Consider the following 24,240-nt stretch of genomic DNA (forward strand, 5'->3'; position numbering starts at 1 on the left):
AACTGTCTGACTGAGCAGGCTTGGAGCACTATATCTAACCTTATCTGACTGTATTATCAGCTCTCCATTAAGCATTTGTCCCAGTTTTCAAGTGTGTCAAAGCCTTATTGCCTTTTCATGCTTTCATTCTGTGGTTTACCTGTTTGAAATAAAAATTTAAACATCGTAGCTGTCACTCAGTAGCAGTGTTAGTTCTAAGGCAGCATTTTATTGGCCAGTGTTCCTTGACCTCTGATTTTGCATGTATTATCTGTGAATTTATTTTCAGAGAACAGTAATTCCAAAGGGATTTTGATCATAGGTGTGAAAAGGCAGTAGTTTGAAGCTGAAAGGTAGCAAGATGCACAACAAAATTATCAGGAGTTAAAACACACGAAATTATAAGACAGCTGATGGTCTGATGTTTGCATCAAGGAGGTGGGGGCATCTTTGTGGGTTTGGGTTTTTTTAACATCACAAAGTCCTCTGTAAATCTTGTGTCAGGTTTCAGAGTTTCAGCTGACTTATGGGCTGAATTTGAGTCTTCTGCAGAAGGGGCTTCTACTAACAGACTGCTAAAGTAGCTGGTTACGGTGCTCAGGTTTCGGTTTTACCAGCCTTCAGATAGACAAGCAAACTATTCTTGGGTGGTTTTGCTGGGAATCTGAGGCACCACTGGATTACATGGTATAGGATGAAGCAAAGTTGGTGCTCTTGCTGGCAGTGTGTGTGGTAGCTCACATGCATTGCACTGGTATTGCAGCTGTTACTTCTAACAGATAAGCTCACATTCTTTCTTTTTAGGATCGTGTGTCAAGTTGGACCAATGAATGAACAACAACAAGGTCAAATTGAAGTTAACATCAATGGAAAATTAGGTAAATCACCAAGTGAAGTGCTGTTTACATACCAGGTAAGTGCATTTTTTTCAGAGACCTGTTTTATACTTTGTGTATGACATTAGTTAAAGTTAAGCACAGAATCAGTTGTGTTTGTCTTACGTTTCGTTAATAGCGCTGTCATTGAAAAATACTGGAAAACACCTAATTCCAGTATTTCTATATACAAAAGATGTACTAAAAATCAATTCTGATCAATAAATTGAGAGTTTTAAAATAGGGTGATGTTTGCCATCCAAGTCAAAAAGATGTGGTGAAAAAGCAACTGGAATAAACTTATTCATGAGTAACATGATATCTCTTAAGTATCACTATTAAATAAAAAAGTCAGCACTGCAAAAAATTAGGTATTCTCTAGATACATGGTGCACTATTTTAATCACGATATTTAGTCTAGGCAATTTTCTTAATTAGAAGAATGGATGCAGAGCAGCTGAAGAATAAGTAATGAAGGTACATTAATTTATTTAATAATTTATTTCATTCAAAAGTATGGCATGCAGAGCCACAGACAGCGTGATGTGTGTTCATATTACTTATGTGCTTTGTTTTCAGAGTGACTAGGAAAGAGAATTTCATTTCTGTGTTAATTACTTTGCTCTAAACATGGCCCTAGCTTATAGCTGGTCTAGTCTGTGATTTTAGCAGCAAGTAGCTTTATCTGTATCTATGAGGTCTTCAAATTTTGTAAGATCATGTGATAGTTGAGAGGTTTAAACAATATCCGTCCCCATACTGATAGTTAAAATTAGACCTATAAACTATAAAACTATAAAACATAACTTATGTGTTAGGCTTTTATCTTCTCCCTTATTTAAACTTCTGTCTCATTAATTCCTCATGTCTTGTGAGAAGTAAAGGAGTCAGCAGTAAGAAGTGGAATAAGACAAGATTGACATTTAACTGAGAAGAGGATATTCTTGTTTTCACAAAATAGGCTAGAAGTAGATTTTGCAGAAAAACCATACCCTCTTTTCTTGACTATGTCATCTGTTCCTTTGTGGAAATGTAGGTTTCAATCTTGAACAAAGAACAATGATATAATCTCCCATGCATATGTTTACAGTCTCTAGGACAGAGACTATGACAGTAAGACCCACATGAGATTTTGACATACATCTGTTGGGTATGTTCTGCACCAGTTCTCCTGTACTTCTGTGTGTAAAGATTTTCCCATGATTTCCATGAAAAGCGTGTGAAGTTATTATGGAGTGGGTAGAAATGTTACCTGAGCTATATATGCTTTGAATCCTGTCTTTGGACTTATTTTGGTGTGATTCACTGCTCAGCCCATCAGAGAGGGACATAAGGAGCCACTGCTTTTGGCCAGTTCAAGGAAAGATTCTTAATTGCCTATCAATGAGGTGCTAAGAGAAGTAGCTGCGCACAAGCATCAATTAGGTGGATGCTTTCCTGCAAGTCCAAGACTCCCTGTGTGTCAGTCTCTTCCTGCATTGAGGTTACTGAAAAATCAGATGCCTAAGCCAACTGCTAGTAAAGAGCATTTTTATTTACTGCAAAAATCTTACCATGTGGACCCTATTTACAATATGGAAAGCATTGACAAGTAATACCATTCACACCTTAAAACTGGTGATATTGGTTTCTAGTTTCATTTCTCTTAATTCCACAAGAAAATGAAGCCAGCTTTGGACCAAGTAGGATTGAAGTCAGTATGGGGTGTCACATTGACACACACCTCTACAAGTGTGACACAAATGCTTTGGCATGAGAACAGACAATCAGAGCAGACAGTTGCATCAGCTAATGTTGGCTTAAAAGCTGCAGTCTTGTTTCAGTGTTTTTTTCAGACAGTTCTTTGGTGACTTCTTTCAGCAGACACGCAGAATCTGTGCTTTGTGTAAAACCTCTTCTACTCAGTATATACAAAGGAAAGAGAATAATCTTCTTTCCAAGAGCCCTCCTAAAATAAATTTTCTCGTATGTATTTCTCTGTTTCTTTGGGACATGGGATGACTACCCTTCTGCTGGTAACTACTGCTGTTTTTACTGCGAGCTCTGACCACTGGAAGCAGAATAGCTTCATCTTTAACAGTGACTGTTCTAATTGCAGCATGTGGCATGACAGGGCAGAAGTGCACAAGGAGACACTGGAGATCCTGGTGTGTCTGTGTACACCAGAGGTATCACCATATACTCCACTGTCTCAGCCTTGTACATGTGATTAGTATCTACCACCAAAAGCACTTATCAAGTAGATTGGTATAAGAAAGAATTTTTTGTATGATGAGAATGGTGAGTCACTAAAAGTTTCCCAGAAAAGCTGTATCTGCCTCATTATTGGAACTGTTCAAGCCAGGTTGGATGGGGCTTTCAGCAACGTGATCTAGGGAAAGGTGTCCCTCCCCATGCCAGGGGTGTGGGACTAGGTGAGCATTGAAGGTCCCTTCCATTCCAAACCATTCAGTGATTCTATAAGTAGTACTACATTTGGCTCTTGTTGATACCCAGTCTGAACAGTGTGAGTAATTTTTAAAGGTGGATTGATGAAACTCAGTAGTCAGAAGAGCTTGAGGCTCAGACTCATGCTTCCTTCCTGTCTGCCAGCACAGAGCATTTCAGAACTGACAATGTGCAAGACCTTCATGAAACAGGTCAAAAATCCATTTAAAAGGGAAGCCATGGTTTCAATTTAAAATTATTTCTGAACAATGCCTTGTTGCCTGTGCTGTACAGTAAATACCTATATTTGCCGCACAACAGGAGAAGAAAGCTTTATGTCTCCCTACCCATCACAATTTCTCTCTCCAGCCTGAGTTCAGTTCAAGTGCAGTCCCAGTTAAATTAAATTCTGATAACCCAGTCATCCTCTGCTGACATTTCTATTTTTTCACTATAAGCGGGCTCAGGCAATAACCATTCTCCTGTTTAGTGAAATAGAAATGAACTTATGCTAAATTTTAATATCCATGCGGTATCTATGCTGTACATCTGGAGCACTGACAGCTTGGCTGGTCTCTGAGCAGGTGGAGCAGTAACATGGCTAAAGGCCAGTTCTGCTTTTTCATTTGTTGTTAACTTTATCTGATTTGCTTGTTACTATGGCAGTGAGAAGCAGTCTCAAAGGAAGGAGTTAAGCTTTTCCAAGGTGTATGGCCCAGATTTGCTGATCCCATACAGTAGTGCTGGTTCTTTTCTCAGAGCATCTCTTTAGATTCAAGGCACCAGGACAAGAGCTTGCAGCTGGTTCTGGCATCTCCAGCACTTGTTTGTCAGAATAATTTTGTGAGGTTTAGGCTGTGCAGGTTAAAATTACTATATGGTTTCAGAAAACTCAAATAAATCTAAGATGGTGAAATTAGAGGTAGAACTTAGCAAAAGTATAGTACATTTCTTTGGTGCTGAAGGTAGTTTAGGAGCTGGCTTGGAAAAAATAACTTCATGTAAACAGGATGTCAGTTTACTTAATGAGATGAATAACCAAAAAGAAGAAGGGAGGTTAAATTAGAGCCTGACCTGAAAACAAACATGAACACCATTATTCATAGTACTGGAAGTTTGAATGTGAAATGAACAGCACAGTTACATTGAACAAGATGCATTCTTCCACCTTAACCTACCCTCAAACTTGGCAGTTTCCTTTTACCTGCACCCACCCTCTGCTTTGCTTCTTGATGTTTGAAACAATTGCTCAGGGAGCTCTCACCAGAGCAGTGCCTCAAGGCTTTCATGGAGGGTTTCAGCTCACTCCTTGATTTTTCTCCCTGAGTCATTGCCTCAATATATTCCTTTTACACTGTAGCTGGGGGCTTTGGGTGGGTTTTTTTGTGGGCAAAATTACATGCTTGTTGCCATTATGATTGATGCTGAGAAACCACACATCTGCAGGAGTCTGGAATTGCCTCCAGAGGTTCTTATTTTATTCTTAAGTCCTGCAGTACATATTATTTGTGTGTCAGTCTGCATGGGGGTCAGGAGAACTCCTGGACAGCTGAGAGTTTTAGTGGAGTTGGCCCTTATTCGTGTAAGTATTATTAGTCTTAACTCTCTACAATGTATGCCATGCATTTAGATCCATGTCCCACCATGCAGTACTCATGATTCTGCTCAAGAGCTGCCCATAAACACTGGATGTATGGTAGTTCAGACTTTCCAGTCATGCATGATTCCATTTCTCCATCAAACCTGTCAGAAAAGCTCTCTGGTCTTTTCAGAAAATCACGAGGTGTCTGCCTCATGATAAAAAGATGCTGCTTTCAGTCCAAAGAATAAGTCATTTAACATACCAGCCCTTTGCTTAAGTGTCCTATCCACTGCAGCCAACACACAATTGCTAGACAAATTCTCTGCCTGGGCACCTGGAGTGCCTGGAAGAGTTTGATCAGCTTACATGGTGTAAGGTTTGGACAAAGCAGCCCCAGAAAAGCAGGACTCAGCTCGTCTCTCTGCTGTTGCAGAAACCCAGGAACTGACATGTGTTATGGATACTGTGATGAGGAGAGCCAGTGGGTCAGGTCAGCCACTGTGGTGAGCACCAGGCTGCCAGGAATGCACAATGGAAATTCTCTGGCTGAATATCCTGTGAGTGGGTGGCTTGTCTGAAGAAACAAGAAACAGGCTCCCTTGAGTCTGAGAAAGGAGGGAAGTTGAGGGGGAAAGAGCAGATCCTAATGGCTTGAGTTCCTCATTCAGAGATTTAATTTAGCTTCTGGGGTTACCTTTACAGTCCATTAAATGACATTTTGACCTCCAAGAAGCTGGCTGGTGTCCACAGCACTTCATGGGCTATGCCTTTCATTTTTGTGTGCATAATATGCAAGAGTTGGCAGAATAATTTGGCTTTCAGTGTGAGGCACATAATTTTGGTAAAAAATTACTTCTTCAAGAGCCAAAACTTACTGCAGCTAGAACCAGGATGAGAAGAGGGAAGAGTCACTTGTGAAGGAAAGAAGGATGCAATAAAGGCAAAGCAGCAACGTGGGCTGTACCTTTGTGAAAATCTTATCCACATCTGCGTGCACTTTCATCAGGTCTTGGAAACAGCATCCCTGTTCTCTGCTAGTGTGGAAGCACAAGAGCCCATTCCTACTTGTGAAGAAGTGCACTTGCATCAAAGGCAAACCCCCGAATGGAGGTCAGTGTCTACAGGAGGCAACAAAAGGGAGCTTAGGTGGCTTTGCCATTTGCTGCCCATCATGTCCTTTTGAACACCTCCATCTGTTGCTGGCTTCCCCTTGTGCTGCAGCTGGCATCTCTTACAGCATCACGGGGATATACTCTGACACCATCCTCTTTTCCCTCCCCAGTTGTCTCTCTGCTTGTGATCTGGCATAGTTGTGTTTTCTCCAGCATCCCCCTCTGAAGCATAGACTTTATGCCAAGGTTTTTGTGCGTCTCTGTTAGGCTCCCCTCCTCTGTTGCTGTCCGACTGTTCTTGAATTTCTGGCCCCTCCTGTGATCCACCAGTAGCCTCCTTGGTGGTTCGTTGTTTCTCGCTTTGATTTTCTGCATTAATGAAGGATAAAGGGCAAGCAGTTTTATTTCAGTGGTGTAGTTCATGGGCTAGAAACTGCTTACCACAGATGGATACCATAGGAGACAGTATCCCTTATTTACAGAGTGAAGTCCAGGAATTCCTCTGGGAAAAGGAAACTTTGTATGGATGAGGTTGTGCTTGATGACAGACAAATGGAAAAGCAGAGAAATGGATGAAGAAGACATGTAGAACTTTGGTGATGCTCCATGGGTGTGCACTCCTCTTGTTCTTGGAGTGTGCAAGGGACCAGAAGTGAGTTGGCTGGACATGACAGTGCAAACCAGGAAAGCTGCAGAGCAAACAAATTGAGTGAAAAAGAACATGAATTGGTCTGGAAAATCCAATCCCAGATGCAAGATGGGTGAGCAAAAAAGAGGCTGTGGGAATGGCTCCCTTTTCTTTAATTGCCTCCTTGTCTTTAATTGCAAAGAAAAACATGAAAAACCAGGAAACAAAACAAAAGTAGGAATAACCCCACTGCTAGCCAGGTAAAAACAGGCTTTGATTTGACACCAGCAGACCACAGAAATTTAAAATGCTAGGAGCTCTCTCTGAGAATTTTTAGACTACAAATGGTATTTTTTTACTAAAATAGAAGTAAAATATTTGAAGAAATAAGATACCACCTTCCTAACTCTGCAAAAAGACTAATTGCTACTCAAAATATGAAAGATTTAAAAGTTCATTCTAGATTAATAAACAGGATGAAAAATGTAAGAGCTAAATGTGAATGCTCAGAGCATCTACAGTAGCTGTGTAAGAGCAGCAGTCATCTACACTGCTAATAAGCAAGTTCATGTCTAAATGTGATTATAAGTGGAACAGACATGGAGATAATTTACCCTCTAGCACACAGAAAGCATGAAACTACAATGAAAAATGTTTCTGCATTTCTGTGAGCAGATTTTTAAGGAAGGGGCAAAAGATACAAACAAAGCAAGCAAAGAAGAGATTTCTGGCTGTGATGAAGAAAACAGGACACTGGAAAATGGCCTGAACATGGGGCAGCAGGAGCTTTTTTGTCAATATTTTTCTTTGGGTTTTTTTCCAGTACTTCTGTGCTGATGAAGCAAGGATAAGACAGTGGCACACAGGAATGCAAATGTCATATCAGGTATTGCATTGGTATTACAAAGAGAATAAATGAATTTGCTACTAAACATACTCACATTATTTGAACATTATGTACCAAAAGCAATGTACAAGTGTTGCTGTCTCACTGCTTGGAGCAGATAACCACTGCTTTCAGGTAAACCATAGCAACAAGATGGGTGCTAACCACAGGTATAAAAGCACAAGAGGTAACATATTTATAGCATTATTATCCTTCCAATAAGGATAATAGCCTTGTGGCTATCAGAGCATTGGGAAAACTATTTATCAGTTCAGGAATACTTACCTAGCAGTCTGGTGCAAGATGGAAAAGTTGGGTTGCAGGTGGACTTTGAGATCTTTAACTAAACATTATTACATCTTAGTAGGATTTAAAGAAGATTTATGTGTAAATTATGTCAAGTGCTCAAATTTCCCATTGCAAACAGGCTACATTCTGGTCAGACCTACAAGCAAGAAATCCTGTTTAGATCAAATAATTTTTTCAGGATAAATCATGCAGTAGGGAGCAAGTTGCATCTGGTAAGGAGTTGGACTAAATGATGATTGAAGATCAATCCCAACTGAACAATTGTACAGAATTTTATTCTGAACTGCATAGCTGTGGATTTGCACAGGTTTTATCAAAACTGCAAATCCACTTTCTACAAACACAGGGTATGATCGTGAGAATGAAAGACAGTGGGGAGTCCTGGTGGCACAAAGTCCCTCTGCTGGGAGATGGCTTACCAGACTCTTCAAAAACCAGGCCACTGAACACCTGACAGACATTGGAACAAGCTTTTTCAAACTAGGCTATCAAAAAACCCTCATAACAAGGTAGCCTGTTATTGCAGAAAATATTCATGCTCAAATATTAAAATACCTGGAAGACATGAGCAGTATTTTCCTGATGACAAAATAAGTATAGACCTGAAAAAGCATTCCTCCATTTCAAGCAAAACAAGGAAAAAAAACCTGAAATATGTTTGAATTATTTTCTATATTTAAAGGAACTATAAAACAAGGGTTAAATCATCATTTGCAGGGTTGTTTAAATTTTACTGTGTCCATGAGAAATGAAGTATTGCCAAGTCCTTTCTAGGGCTGATGTTTTCCAGAAAAATTGTTATAGGACTGCTACAAATTCCGTACAGGACACATTATCTGTTCTGTTTAACATCATAATTGCACTGAGCACTGCAGTGTGATGTTACAGTGATGTTACAGAAAGTGTGAGTTCCCCCGGGTGTCTTCTGACAGAGCCAACAAAGATCTCAAGGTGCAGAGGGCTGAAAAAGAAAGCAAGGTATTTATCATGACAGCAGGTGTACTTCTGATTCAGAGATTGAAATGAAAAAAGGGCAGAAAGAAGGAGAGAAGAAATCCTTGAGGGGATTTGGAAAAGAATAGCATCACTGATACTGCAGCACTTGAGGTTGGAGGCTTATCCGTCCCATTTGTAACAGCTGAACATTCAGGTTGAGTTCAATTTAAAGGGCTCTTGGTAAAAGCAGCATTTTTATTATCCCTCAAACAAGGTTTGCACTGACAGATTTACTGTCTGCCCCTTGTTTCTTGTCTCTGCAAGGAGAAGGAATCTCATGTAGGACTTTGGTAAGCAATGTAGAACTGTGGGTCAGGTGCAGCTTTGCTAGGCTGCATAAGATGAGACTCCGTAAGATGAGACTAAACCTGGCAGCTTCCCAGGGTCTGTATGTGTCTGTCTGACTGGTGAGTACCATGGGAAGGGGCTACCTTCTCCTCAGGTAGTACAGTTCTTGTTTGAAGTTTTGTATCACCACTGATGGCACTTTTTTGGATTAACTTGGCATTCAGTGAAGTATCATTCTCCTCTTGATCCTATCTACCTAATTGCCTTTTTGAAAAATGCTTTCTGGTTGAATATTTGCATGACCCTACTTTTTTTCTTCATTGGTACTCTTAAGAAGGCTGCCAGGTGGGCCAACAGGCTTTGTTCTTTGAGCCATCCATGAATATTTTAGAGGAGCAATAAAACTTATTCATAGCACATTGGTTTTGCAATAAAATTATTATTAAAATTGTTTAAATTCTTGATAATTTATTTCAGCTGCTTACTTTTTTTCTGGCAGGTCCTTAAGAGGAAGGGAAAGAGGGAAAATATGAAACAGAAAATAGCAAATTAAAATTAAATAATATTCCTTCCAAGTTTATGGTAACAAAGTGTTAGCAGTCATGCTGAAGAATTCCTCTGCACACAAAATATTGTTCAGCTTCTCCTTATTAGATCATCTTTATGAGGTGTCCACATTGTTTGTTCCCTGGAGAGCTCCTGGTATTTGCAGAATGACTTTAAATGTGTTAAATATGAATATTTTGAATTAAGTACTTTTAAAATAGTCCTTTGAGGGGCAGCTGTGAGATCATCAATTAAAGATGAAATAAGGGTTAGCTATAACCATTCCACCTCCTCTTTGTCTGCTCTCTGTGTTAGTTCCCAGAGTGGTTCTTGGCTCCAGTTTTCCATTCAGCCTGAAGTGCAACTGAGATGTATCTGCACAATGGATGCATGAGGGGTGGGTGGTGAGTTCTCTTGTCTGGTACAGCTGAGCTTTAAGTTCCAAGAGGTGGAGTCTTTGTAAGACAAAATTAAAAACAAACAGTTTCTGTGGAAAATAGAACAGATACATCTTTCACTTTCCCCTTACAGCTGTGTTTTTCAGAGATAACTTTGCTAGCTGGTTACCTCTGCAGTCCCATTCCTAGGGAGACAAATGCAGGCCACCACTAACAAGTCCCCCAAAGACAATGATGCTGAATGGTTGACTTCAGGCTTGTGGCTCACTCTGCCTTTACTGAATGCTGGCAAGAGAGACAGCTGAGCCCTGCCAAAGGGACCCATCAGATAACCCAGCAGAGCTGTAACCAGACATTTATTTCCCACTTTTGCTAAGAGAAAGGGATATGGCTGTCCAGCTGAAGTCATTAGCAAGTTTCTTTTCATTTGTTATGCTGAGGTTACAGAGAATAGTGTGCATGATGCTTCAGAAACCGTTCTTTCTTTCTTTGTTTCCTCACTCTATGTTTAAAGGCTTACTTTAAGTGCTTTCTGGTTCACTTTCTTCTTAAACCTGTCCTTGGAGCCTAGCCTTCCAGTGGAGGTAGCATTTAGGGAAAAGGCTACAAATTTTAAACAGATTTTTTCAGAAGTTGAGGGTGAAAGAATTTGTCTATACTTTCTTTCTTGAGTGGTTCATGAGGAATACTTTAATCTGAAAGCTATCCTAAGCATGCTATGCAGCTAATCATTACTGTGGATAATATAGAAGTCCAGCATAGTTAACAATTTATAGCAATTAGGATTTAATTCAAACTTAATAAAATGTATGGTTTTCTGTCCATGTGGTAAGGTTATGCTTAAAGTATTTGACCCATTTTTATAAACTATAAATAAACTGTGTATTTCATATACAGTTTTAATTGTAATGTTTTTAGCAACAATATTCTGTTGTACAAAAGCACAAATGAGTCCTTCCTATAAAGTGCATATGTAGACTTACTCTAATTTAAGCTTCAAATATGATTTTTAAAATTTACCCCCTAAAACTTTTTATTTATCCTGGTGTGTCTTGTTTCAATCTTGCTTAAATCAGCAGGCAATTAAATCCAAATATGAGGATGCACAGACAGGGTTATATAGACCTAAATGAGCTTTTAAAATGCTTGAAAATTACTTTGAGTGACTTCCCTATATAAAATCTTGTAACCTGAGTGATGTATTAAATTAAAGCTAAATCAAAGGTTAGTGCGTGAGCGCAGTCATATGCTCACTCTTGAGGAGTGAAGGGTTTACAAACAGATTTCTCTCGGGGAAGAAAAGCAATTGACACCCAATTAGTTAAAGCATATTCCTAAAGCTCAATGACTCGAGAGCAAATTACAGTTGTCATTGTGGATTTGTGAAGTGTGCTGAACCATGATGCATTCCTTCAGATGGAAGTTGCTTAGACATGAAAGTATAAAAAAAAAGCAGAGCATGTAAGAGTTTTCCATGCTTCTATAATATCTGAGCTTCAATAAAACAAATTTGTAAAGTAACCATGAAGTCAGCTGGATGCATTTTTATGGATTCCTGCTGCTTGTTAAAAACTCGTTGATGACTCACCAAGCTTTGAAGTGAAATGCAATATATCATTCCCTTCCTCCCTGCAATTGGTGGGCCCTTGGCTCTGTAGCTGTAAGCTGTCACAGAGATGGTCTGTGCCTGAGCAAAACGACATGAGAGAAAAGGGTTTGCTGCATGACTAGGGAGAGGTGGGTGTGTTGCTCTCTGTCTCTGAGAAGGGCTTTTCCTCCTTCAAGTGGAAGATCAGTGCTGTGTGATAGTGATGAAGGAAACCATCATTAGCAAGGGAAGTTTTCAAACTTCTTTTCTTTGTCTTTATTTGCATGTGCTTCATATGAAATAGCCCCAAGCCTGGGCTTTATTATCAGTCAACCATTTTAGCAAGATTATGCAAGAGGAGGAGAACAGCTGTCATTTACAAATATAGATGAGTCTGGGAAATAAGCTTATTATATTTTTCGACTCATTTAAGAAAAGCTTATGTTTTAATATGGTGAAGCAGTACAGTTGTACATCAGAAAAGGCATCACCTATTCACAGCCTCCCTTAAGGTCTTGATCTAGTATGCTTCAGCAAGCACAGGATAAGGTTCCCTCATAGCAATGCCCCAGCCTAATGTACCAGCCACACGCTTAGACCTGGCATCCTGTCTCTGTGTGCAATATGCCCATGGTGCTGCCTGCCCAGGACACGGTGCTGCCTGCCCAGGACATGGTGCTGCCTGCCCAGGACATGGTGCTGCCTGCCCAGGACACGGTGCTGCCTACCCAGGACACAGTGCTGCCTGCTCAGAGCACAGTGCTGCCTGCTCAGAGCGCAGTGTTGCCTGCCCAGGACACAGTGCTGCCTGCCCAGGACATGGTGCTGCATGCTCAGAGCGCAGTGTTGCCTGCCCAGGACACAGTCTCGCCTGCCCAGGACACAGTGCTGCCTACCCAGGACACAGTGCTGCCTACCCAGGACACGGTGCTGCCTGCCCAGGACATGGTGCTGCCTGCCCAGGACATGGTGCTGCCTGCCCAGGACATGGTGCTGCCTGCTCAGAGCGCAGTGCTGCCTGCCCAGGACACAGTGCTGCCTGCTCAGAGCGCAGTGCTGCCTGCCCAGGACACAGTCTCGCCTGCCCAGGACACAGTGCTGCCTACCCAGGACACAGTGCTGCCTACCCAGGACACGGTGCTGCCTGCCCAGGACATGGTGCTGCCTGCCCAGGACATGGTGCTGCCTGCCCAGGACATGGTGCTGCCTGCTCAGAGCGCAGTGCTGCCTGCCCAGGACACAGTGCTGCCTGCCCAGGACATGGTGCTGCCTGCCCAGGACATGGTGCTGCCTGCCCAGGACACAGTCCCGCCTGCCCAGGACACAGTGCTGCCTGCCCAGGACACAGTGCTGCCTGCTCAGAGCGCAGTGCTGCCTGCAGGTCCAGCAGCTGTGGCCCCATGGGTACGAGGGCTGTGGCACGTCTGCAGGCGTGGTGAGGCGTGGGGTCAGCAGGCAGTGTCACCCGGAGCCGGCTGGAGGCCACATCACGCGGCTTGCTCGGCTTCGGTCATCCCCTTGATTCAGCAGCTTCAGTGTGGTCCTGAATAAGGATGCTTTTCTCAACTGGAAGCAGAAACTACTTAGCGATGAAGTAATTAAATCATGCTGCTCATGAAAAGCCCTCACTGTTAATTTACAGTATTTGTTGGAGCTCCCAGAATACAATCATTGAAACAAAGACTGTATTGAGAACAAAAGGAGGAAACTTCTGGAGAAATTTAAATATAAAACAATTTTTATAACAATTTGAAGTGTGTCTGCTTGATTTAATTGGCTATAAGGAACCCACTCCAAGGTTCTAGGTACATTAAGACAATTTGAGCATTTTCTGATTTTCTTTCTTTGCAACTTTATTAGTCAAGAATAGGTTAACAGTTTTATCTCAGTTATTGAGAGCCTTATGAGATAAAGGGAATCTTTATATTTTTTCTGTTCTGGTGTGAGTTTTGAAAACCTTGTTCTTTGTCCCCTGTAGCTGGCAAAGAATATAGGAAAGGGTAAGAAAAGATGAAAACTCAGCCATAAAGAAGAGAGACATCTTAAAATAAGTATGAAACCAGGAAATCCAACAGGAAGCCCTCACAATCTTAATGGCAGCACATTTTGTGATAGGGAATTGAAACTTGTATCAAGCCTCATCAAATACAATAAAGAAAAATGTGCATTCGCATTACCTGTTACTTCTTTCAACATGAATAGTAAAAGATTTTGTTTTATTTTAGAAGATTTGTCCATCATTGCTCTAGTTTTATTCTTTTCCAGGTCGTAATATTAAACTTATATTACCTCTTAAACTAAATAATACTAGTATAAATTTAATTTTAATTTTCTCACTTAGTTTGACCATCTTCTCTTTGCAGGAACCTCATCCTTCTCAAATAAGACCTGAAAGTGGTCCACAAGCAGGTGGAACCAGACTTACCATCTCTGGTGTAAATCTAGCCACTGGTTCCAAGAAGGATGTTCAAGTTTCAGTCGGTAGCCAGCCCTGCAATGTGTATGTAGCCTGAGTAACTAACAATACAGAGCTGTGTCCAAAAAAAGCACCAACCTTTTCTGCCCTTTATAAATTAAACAAACCCCTTGTCTATATCTTCATGACTCCTCCCATGCAATAGAGTTCTGCACATAACATTGAGACATAAATTCACTCAGAGGCTTCAGCGGATGGAGCAGCTATAAAAACACCTTAAGTGGGAGAATTTAAATGTCCAAAGATTTCTCCACTTTTGGCTTTCTCTGCTATATGGCTTCAAACCCACTTTCACCCATGCTTTCACTCAGCATGTCCTCAGTAGTTCTGTATTTAATATTAATTTTCTAATCTCCCAGACTTTGCTCTTCTCCCTTCTTTTTCCTTTTATTAATTGCTGCCGTTGTCTTTTCTAAAAAAAAAGGAAGGGCACTAAGTGTGCTGACACTGCATTGTTCCTGTGTTTGTACACTGTTTGTTGTTATATCCTATTATCTCTTTTTTTAAAAAGCTTAAGTGATCTGACAGAATTGTTATCTCCTCTCATAACTACTTGGTCCCCAGCAAAAATAGAGCCCAGGGTTTTTTTCTGGAGTTTACAGTAAAATAATACAAAACTCCACAATGTTAGTAACAAAAGATGTTTCCTCTTTGTTTTCTTCTCCAATATAGTACTGAATTTGGAGACGAGATCATCTGCATTACAGGACGTAATAACAAGGTTGAACCTGTTCTAGTCATAATGAACTATGGGGGCACGAGAATTCCTGTACCACAGCTGTTTACATACAGTGAGAATCCTACTGTCACCAAATTCCTCCCAGTAAATAGCTTCAGCAGGTAATGAAATGTTTGTCATAGTTTTTTTCACAACTAGCTTTAGATATGTGTAATATGTTATAAAAATATTAAATAGAGAATTGTTTGGAATAAACTCCTGTGCTCTATCAATGCACACATTTAGGTATCTAGCGTTTGTGGTCTTAACTGCAATCGATGTTGGAAAGTATTTTGTTTACTTCCAAATGTTCATCCCTTTTCAAAGGTCAGTGTAAAAAATGTAACATCATGACCTAATAGAACATTAAAAATAAACTTGTCTGTGACTTCTCTTGGAGATATTAGTACCTGTCTCCTTGAATATTGAGTAATCTTGTATAAAATAGGATTTGTTTTTAATGTTTCCTATTCATTTTTGGTTGGGTGACTTTGGGGCCTGGAATTTTTCTTTGGTAGATCAATAGTGATTTACCCCATGGAATTTAAATGACTTTTTTTTCTTCTATATAAACACCAGCCTGTTTTTACGGATTGCTTTGAGGTATACTATCCCTCTAAATCCATGTCACTTCAATGACTTTAATTCCCACTGGCAACTTGCATTCATTCTTCTGCTTATGTGAATGTATTATTTTTTAAACAATGTGCTGCAAATAAAAGCGAATAGAGAAGCCAGGTCCCTACAGACCTGTGGAAAATGTACTTTCACCTTTGTCTCTATGTGTGTATTGTAGGCAGAATGATTTTAATAGTAATATTGGAGAAGTAAAACACACAAAGATTCCATCAATGTACAGCCAAAAATCCTAGCAAAGCAATGTGTACTTTTTTCAATTCTGCTGTTTTAAATAGAGTTTTAAGTTGACATTGATCTTTTAAATGCTCTCATCATCAATAGCTTTAGCAGAAGTCCTTTTTGTAGGATATCTAACTGTCATATAGGCATTATACATAGGTTTTTTTCAGTGGAACCAGTAGCAGTGCAGGATGAAGCAGTGTATAGCTGTGGTAGTCTGCCAATGACTTGACTTCTTTTTTTAATTCTGTCTTGCAGTGGAGGGAGAAATATTACAGTAACTGGAACTGGTTTTGAGCTCATCCAGACTTTCTCATTGGTGGTATATGCAGAGCGTCCAGAAGCAGGGAGGATGAATCAAAAAAGGGTAATTTTCTTTCTTTTCCCCCAAAGGCATAACACTGGATGTACAACATATAATCTGTTCAAAAACTGCATATAAACTTTCCCACTGGACTCCACTGGGCTTGGACTGAAACAAGGTTTGAACGGATCCCTGAGTCTGTTCAGGGTTTTCTTGTGGAAGAAGATCTTGACTTTCCTACCATCTTGTCTTACATTCACTTGTCCTTTGCAATCTTCTGCTTTAAAATTAATTTCATTCAATATGGATAAGGATAAAAGATGTATTTCAGAATTTGGAAGTGTTTGTTTTTTCTTTATCTTTCTCCTTCTCCCCCTGCAAGCATTAGCAATTTGCCTGAATCAAGATCTAAATCTAGACAATGCAGACTACTCAGCTTTGCATGATCAGTTTCTTTTATTTCCTCACATCTCAATGAACCAAGTCTTCTTTTCTTTGTTGCTTCATGCACATCCCATCTGCAACAGGTCACAAAAAGCTGTGAAAAACAACATTTTAAAAAATCCCTGCATCTCCTGCTAAGAGGAACTGACATTACTAATAGTCTCAATTTCCCCTACTTCTAGTGAAGATCACAATTTAATGACATGATTTAGACCTTAGAGTGATCTTCCAGTAAGAGCACTTTAAGACTCTTTCTAAGGTTGGCTCTTCATTGTAAGACTGTCTTGTGAGCCATAAAGAGTTGGTAATGTGCATGTTTTGTATTTATATGCATGATTCAACTTTTAGAGTATGCCAAAGCCAGCTGGATTGGGATCAATTAGAACCCTATTCCTAAAGATTTTTAAGAGGAAAGCTGCCTACATTTTTTAGGCCATAAACTTCAAAAGGTAATTATCTTGATAATCTTGACTCCCAGGACAATCTTAAAGTCTATTTAGCATTCTTGACAGTGTTTATCAACATTTCTCACACCTCCTCTTATGTATATTCAACCTATTAGCTTAAGTCAGCATTACCTATAGCTCACATTCTTCGTTAAGACTTTGCAGACTACTCAGCTTTTCTAACCTTTTGGTTTGCTTTCACTTACTCAGCAATCAGTAATGTTGGGGAGAAGCTATCAAGATGCATTGAGTCATGAAGTGAGAAACAGAGGTGCTGATAGAATAAGTATTGAGGGTTCCTATTAGTGTTGATGTTACTGAATGACTGAAAGTGTCAGGCTAAAAACATTTGTTGAATTTGTTGAATTGAACATTTGTTACCTTGAGTAGCTGAGTGACAACTGTTGAATTCTATTCCAAAATTTTACTTAACAATTGTATTGAAGTTCATTGAGGTATTATGTGGTGTAAGTAGAAAAGAATTGACCCAAGCTACTTAAAGGTACAGAAGATGATCAGGATTAAGGGTGACATGTTAACTTCCTAATCTGAGTGGAATTTGATGGTATCAGTCCAGTGGCAAAGAGCCATGGAAATTGGAGGCAATGGAAACTGATCCATAGCCCAAACTTCTTCTGCAGACAACTGCTAGAATATAGTGAATCAAGGATTTATCCCCATCAACAAATTTATTTCATTTTCTTTTTCAAAAATACTTTATGCTATGGTATTTCTGCTGTATAGAGAGGATATAAATTCAGTGGTTTTATTTCTATGGTCTAAAGTTACCAACAGTTATGTACAGAAAGGAATCTGACTCTGAAATGTGCGTGTTCTTCTTCTTGTCTTGTTTCTTACAGTTTTATGGAAAGGTTGTTACAAGACTTAATGAAACCACAGTGGTTTTTTCTTCTCCTCCAATACTGGAAGACCCAGAAAACTATAACATTACCACTGTTATTCTAATGGATCATTATAAATTGGTTGTGAAAAATGAGAGCCACTCCTTTGCCTATGTCGCAGACCCAACTTTCGAAAACTTCACAGATGGCATCAAAAAACAAGTCAACAAGCTTATTAATGCAAAGGTAAACTTGTCAAAAGTTGATGCTTCCTCATTTTTTCCTTGAAGAATGTTTGGAATTTTTCGTTCCTTTCTCAAAGCCTTAACAGGTGTTTGTTGCCATACCCCAAATTCTTGGCAGAGTCCCTTACCTCTGCTAGACAATGAACATTGACAGCTCCCATTTCTCCCCACACCCCTTTTCAGAGAGAGTTCCTATCTTTGTAGCTGAACTTTGGTTTTGCTGAGGATGCCCCCTCCTGCTGAGTCTGGCATTTGCATTTGGAAATGCCCTCTCCCAGTAGACCTCCCAAGAACGGGAAGGGACCTCTCATCTCACACCAGGAAGGAAGGAAGAGGAATCACATAACTCCCAATCACTCTGCTGTTGTGTAGGCTGCAGTGCAAGTCATATCTGCTGCTAAAAGTGCGATGATAATTCAGCCTTTTATTTTCTCTCTAGGGCAGTAACCTGAACAAAGCCATGACGATAGATGAGGCCCAGGCGTTTGTGGGTGATGAGCCTTGCAATATAAAAACTCTAACTGAAACGGACTTATATTGTGAGCCACCAGAAGTACAGCCTCAACCAAAGAAACGGCAGAAGAGAGATACCATCAATAACCTTCCTGAATTCATTGTATGTTACCTTTTCTGTAGAATTTAGTTTCGTGTATCAATAACACTTTTACAGTGCCTCTTGACTGAAGTAATTTGTTCTCCAAAGTTGTTGTAGTACTGTGAAGAAGCTCTTTGCAGTTCTTTCTTCCTCCAGCTTCTGCCTACTGCATAAAAGATGTCACACGTAAAGAGCAGTCTCAAGGCTGCCAAATGCCTTCTACCTTCATCATAAAGAAATGTAGAACTCTAGCCAGACAGACTGAGGATCTTTCTTCCTCAGCTGAGCAAAATTAAATTACTTCATGGAATAAAGTGCTAGTGACCCAAATTCAGTTTAAAATATTCAGAAATATTTCCTTTGTTTGGCAGTTTCAGCTAGAAATTCACTTGTGAAAATTACTAAGAATTTAGAGTGCAACTGAGAAGTGGACCACCTTACATTTGAACTTGTTGAGACAAATGTCTGTTTTTATCTAACTAGGTAAAATTTGGACTCCGGGAATGGATCCTTGGAAGGGTGGAATATGATAATCGTGTGACTGATATCCCACTGAATCTTATCTTGCCACTGGTACTTATTCCTATGATAGTAATCATTGGCATTTCTATCATCTGTTACAGGTAAGTTCTTCTAATTAGGTGTTTTTGTTTCCCTAAAGCTTTCAAGGTACTACCTGATTGTTTTCAGCTCGGTCTACAGAAACTATCTTCATCTTTTTTATGAGCTGTAGAGTTCAGAAAAGGAGTTACAGCTGGAAATATGTATGAGCACCAATTTATTCCTCTCACGCATGCCAAATTCCTTGGTGTCAGTCAGCCCAGTCCCTCCTTTTTATATAAACACAATTGGTCCCAGGCTTTCCAAGTAAACAATTGCAGACTGAGTTGCACACATACCCTTTTGAAATGCCAGCTAAAGTGGCACTTGTGAAGGAGATAAGTCATACTGTATAAATACCCATCAACATTTATGCTGCCTCAGTCAGCACTGTAGGTCTGAGCTGAATGGTTATGACTAAGGGGTCATTTTTACCTTTCCAGATGCATTACCTACACACAAACTTCATGGCTGGTGTTGGAATTCATGCTTCATAAAGGGCCAGAATATATGTCTGTATTTCACTTAAAACCTACTTAGTCTAATTTTAAGGTTAGTAATGAGGGCCTCATACTGTCCCTCAGGAAGAGGTGGATTTCACTCTTATGGTACATATCAATACATCTGAAGCATGTGCTGTACAGTCCCTGTGAACCTCCATCAAACCTTCTGAGTTTGATCCCAGACACTCCTGGGTGGCTTAGAGCCAGAGCAGGACATGTTGCAAGCAGTCCTTGTACAATGCATACAAACTAAGTTCCTGTTCTTGATATATGATTGAAAGCATTTGTAGCTACTTACTGGATTTTAAATTACTGGCCCAAGTCTGCTTTGAAGCAACCAGCCCACGATAGTGCCAAGTTGCTTTACATGGAAAGATTTTGGCCACTGTCGCTGTTTTCCTCCTCCATTCTGTTTCTGCTGTATTTCAAAAAATCCAAGCCACGAAAATTTCTTCCAGTCATTGGGCTTCCCTCTGAGAACTGTTGCAAATTATTTACTTTTGCATTTTGTAACTTTTTTAAAATCTTACTTCTGTTCCATAAAGACGCAAGAGCCAACAAGCGGAACGAGAGTATGAAAAAATTAAATCACAGCTTGAAGGCCTGGAGGAGAGTGTCAGAGACCGGTGCAAGAAGGAGTTCACAGGTATCACAAATATTTTTACTGCTGTGGGTCCTCTTCAGCAATCAAGACATGCTGGAGGAATGGTGCTAGCTCACTAAAACTGTCTTCTGGGAACAAATAATCAATACATCTCAGTAGACTTCATTACTGACATTGACATAGAGCAGATATTTTGCTATTATGTATGAGAGAAGTAAATAAAATAAAATAGGTAGCTGAGGTTATTAAAAGAAATTGATTATTTTAGCCTAAAGGAAGAACAGAATTAGAAACTGGGAGTAGAAACTAATTGAGATCGGGGTTACTTATAGCCATTAATGTGATTTGGCATTAACACAAAGACAAGAATGTTTTAGAGTGACTAACAGTACACTTAATATTTAGCACCATGACTGTATGTCCAATGAATGCACATTAAAAACTGTTTTCAGAGCTTCAAAATTTATTTGCAGCCATCAGCATACAAAGGGATAATTTAGTAAGCTCACAGGAAAGAAATAGCATTTTAACCTGTTCACCATGGGAAAATCTTCAGGTTGTTTAGAGGAGCTAGCTAATTGTTCTGTGTAAATGTAGAGGCTTCATCCCAGGGAAGGCAGCAGGATGTGCAAAGGCTCAGCATTTTTACATGTTGAACTGCTCATTGCAATGCTTAAATTAGGCATTTGAGTGCAAACATTGCAAATATTGGCCTAAATGATTACCATGAAATGTCACCTCATTATCTGAATTATACTTGCTGTTGGGTCGTGGTGAAATAATCTCTATCAAGAATAAATACCTACCCACATGCTTTATTGCTGAAGAGAAAACACTATTTCATATTGACTGTGGCTAAAAAGCAAGATTGAATAAAACAGCAATTTCAGGTTAGAGTTTGACATTAACTTAAGAAGCTCAGGGTATCTCAAAGATTTCAGTCATGCTGTAAGCCTCCCTCAGTCTTTTTTTTTTTTCTGGCATTTCTGGGACAGGATGTTCTTTACTGCTTTCTCTGAAAACCAACTCTTTCCAGGTTCTGGACACAAACTATTTTGCTGGGCAAGCAAATATTTGAATCAATCCCAAATGGGCGTCATTTCAAACTGCATTTTGAACTGTGAGAGGATCTAGCAAGGTTCTCCCTCTCTCCACCTCTCCCAGGGCACTCCATACCCGTTTCTGAAAGGAGAAGGTACCTTTCTCTTGCTGGGGCAAGAGTAGGGAGTTGCACCTTCATACAACCTGTTGGGTTGAAAGTTTCCTCTCTGCTCCACAAAGTACAAACACTAGGGAAGTAGAATGCACATCCAAGGAGTAATCCAGTTCCTAAACTACATCCAGCTTGATTTACAGTTAAATGAAACACTGAAGTCAAAACACATTCTGGTTCCATACTGTGAAACTGTGATGTCAACAGCACAAAGTGCAAACTCTGTAAAATACACAGGAACAAAGATAGCCAAGGAAAGGGACAGCAGGAAGGAAGTATTAATACCACACAGAGGGAAACCAGAAGATTCTTTGTCCCTCAGCTTTGATGAATGCTATAAAATAAAGAGGAAAATGAATTAATAAGAGCAATAAAACTCCTGAGACAATAGGTCGCTATATTAATTAACATGGTATTCCAATTAATCAGCAATATTGGGTAATTGGAAAGCCTTCAGCTAGAATAGCTGCTCCAATTCTAATTTTTGCCCCTTTTAAAAATTTCAGGCTTTTCAGTCCCACAGAAATATTTCCATCAATTTCAATGAACCATTTAACCTTCTTCCTTTCTGCCATCCCCTTCCTTCCTATTAAATTAGCTTGCTTTACACTTTAAACCTCTCTTTCCTGGATTGCTGTGTTTTTAAAAGAACTTTCTGTACTAACTAGACTCAGAGGGTATAGAATATGGATTGGGAAAAAAAAATAAAACCAAACTGCAAAAAAAATTGCAGTGTCTTTTTCTAGTTCTGTACTGTAATCCTGCATTCATCTACATGAACTCACACAGATGCCATAAAGGTCCTTTTACAGACAGGCAACAACAAGGAAACCATCAGTGCTAAAGGCAGTTATCCTCATGTCACCACAGGATTAGCTGTGGTTATAGTTAATAGGATGATTGTTAAAAATAGCAAGAGAAAATGTGAAATGAAATAAGTTATTGCTGCTGAGTTGCTTTTTCACTATTACAAGGCACTCAAAGAGCTTGTATTGCCTAAAAAAAACCTCCAGAATTTTTGAACTGAACCATTAAACTGCATTCCATATTTCAGATCTAATGATCGAGATGGAGGATCAGACAAATGACATCAATGAAGCTGGAATTCCAGTACTAGACTACAAAACATACACGGACAGAGTCTTCTTCTTGCCCTCCAAAGATGGAGAGAAAGATGTGATGATTACAGGAAAGCTGGATATTCCTGAGGCCAGGCGCCAGACCGTGGAGCAGGCTTTGTACCAGTTCTCCAACCTCCTCAACAGCAAATCATTTCTCATTAACGTGAGTACTGCAGTAGATTCACCTTGTCTCTTAACTAGACATACCTGTGTATATGTGCGCAAGACAGCAGGTTTGCAAGCACAGCTGAACCAAAATTAATAAAAATAAGTGATTTTCATATGGTTCTGATTTCACAGTAACCACTGCAGATATGTGGCATCACAGCCAGAGCTTCCTGTTGGATCTCATATTTCTGTGTTAGGTCATGTAACATGGAGTTAGTCAACATTGCAATGGTTGTAAAAAGCAGGTATTTCCCAATCTGGCATAAAAACAGGTGTTAAAAGTTTGGTTTAGCCTTTTAAGAAACGTGATCAGAGTGGTTCCATCCTGGGTCCTCAAGGGAGTCACCTACGAACAGCCAGAATCTGTGCCCCAATGAAGGTAGAGGCTCCTCAAGTGGCCTATTCATCAACACTGATGAGTGCTCACAGCTGCTCTGAAGAGACTTATAATTGCTCATTCTCAAAAACTGAAGCTCATTGTCAGACACCTAAATATAGATTTAGGCTTCTAGCTTTCTCTCTCTCTCTCTCTCTCTTTTTTTTTTTTTATGAGAACCCAGTGCTGAGCTAGTTAATGGTAGAATTAGAGTTTATGGCAGATGAGAGCACATTTATAGGTGTACTTACATTAGTGTCTTTGTAATTTGATGTGAAAGGACTGGGAATTTGGGGGAGAGGGGAGTTGATTTTCTCTTTTAAAACTGTCACGGAACACTATTTTGCATTTAATTAAAACATCCTTTTTAGATAAGGTTTTAGTTAAGTATATATTCCTTAGGTCAGTCCAGTACCTCGTGTATCTAAAACCAAAGTTTAGGCAACATTTTCTTATAAGAAGTTCTTTCAAACTTCTGAAAACTTTTTGATTTAGTGCTTAGGAGATTTAATATTTAAATAATATTTCTTGTCTTCTTAGGGCAGACAAGTGTTGAGGTTCTTCAGAAACCTGTCATCTGACTTAATTTTACCTTTGTTTTCTTTTTCAGTTTATTCACACACTGGAAATCCAAAGGGAGTTCTCTGCTCGAGCTAAAGTGTATTTTGCATCTTTACTGACTGTCGCTTTACATGGAAAACTAGAATACTACACTGACATCATGAGGACGCTGTTCTTAGAACTGATGGAGCAGTATGTTGTGGCCAAAAATCCAAAGCTGATGCTAAGAAGGTCTGAATGATTGTCATATTTTCTGTATGTCTCTGGCTTTCTGTGAACATGATTCTTTTGCAGTGTGACTGTGGTGAAAAGCTGGCTACCTGTAAAAGTTAGAAATAGCTTGGCCCAAGCATATTAGCAAGACAAGCCCATCAAGAGCAGCTGCGGAAGGCACCAGCAGCATGCTGGGCAGGACTGCTTATTCAAATACTACAATGCAGAAACACCTTACTTCGAAATACCACACCGAATATTTCATTTACTTTTTAATCTAACTTTATTCCAAATGAGCTACCATTTATATCACACATCACCTCCATAATGAGCAAATAT

At 39.7% G+C, this 24,240-nt stretch overlaps 1 protein-coding gene across 4 annotated transcripts in view; it reads left to right on the plus strand.

Moving 5' to 3' along the window:
• Nucleotides 1-24,240, plus strand: part of LOC131591825 (plexin-B2-like) — a 252,128-nt gene that overhangs the window by 204,809 nt on the left and 23,079 nt on the right. For all 4 annotated transcript variants that reach the window (XM_058862904.1, XM_058862907.1, XM_058862906.1 and 1 more), the window contains 10 exons: nucleotides 784-892; nucleotides 13,978-14,114; nucleotides 14,763-14,930; nucleotides 15,925-16,033; nucleotides 17,721-17,948; nucleotides 18,387-18,563; nucleotides 19,026-19,165; nucleotides 20,191-20,291; nucleotides 22,517-22,746; nucleotides 23,738-23,919. In XM_058862904.1, coding sequence (XP_058718887.1) covers nucleotides 784-892; nucleotides 13,978-14,114; nucleotides 14,763-14,930; nucleotides 15,925-16,033; nucleotides 17,721-17,948; nucleotides 18,387-18,563; nucleotides 19,026-19,165; nucleotides 20,191-20,291; nucleotides 22,517-22,746; nucleotides 23,738-23,919 — 1,581 coding nt within the window. The remainder of the gene's footprint in view (nucleotides 1-783; nucleotides 893-13,977; nucleotides 14,115-14,762; nucleotides 14,931-15,924; nucleotides 16,034-17,720; nucleotides 17,949-18,386; nucleotides 18,564-19,025; nucleotides 19,166-20,190; nucleotides 20,292-22,516; nucleotides 22,747-23,737; nucleotides 23,920-24,240) is intronic.

Source organism: Poecile atricapillus, chromosome W (assembly GCF_030490865.1).
Source record: "Poecile atricapillus isolate bPoeAtr1 chromosome W, bPoeAtr1.hap1, whole genome shotgun sequence".
In the NCBI taxonomy this organism is placed as follows: Eukaryota; Metazoa; Chordata; class Aves; order Passeriformes; family Paridae; genus Poecile; species Poecile atricapillus.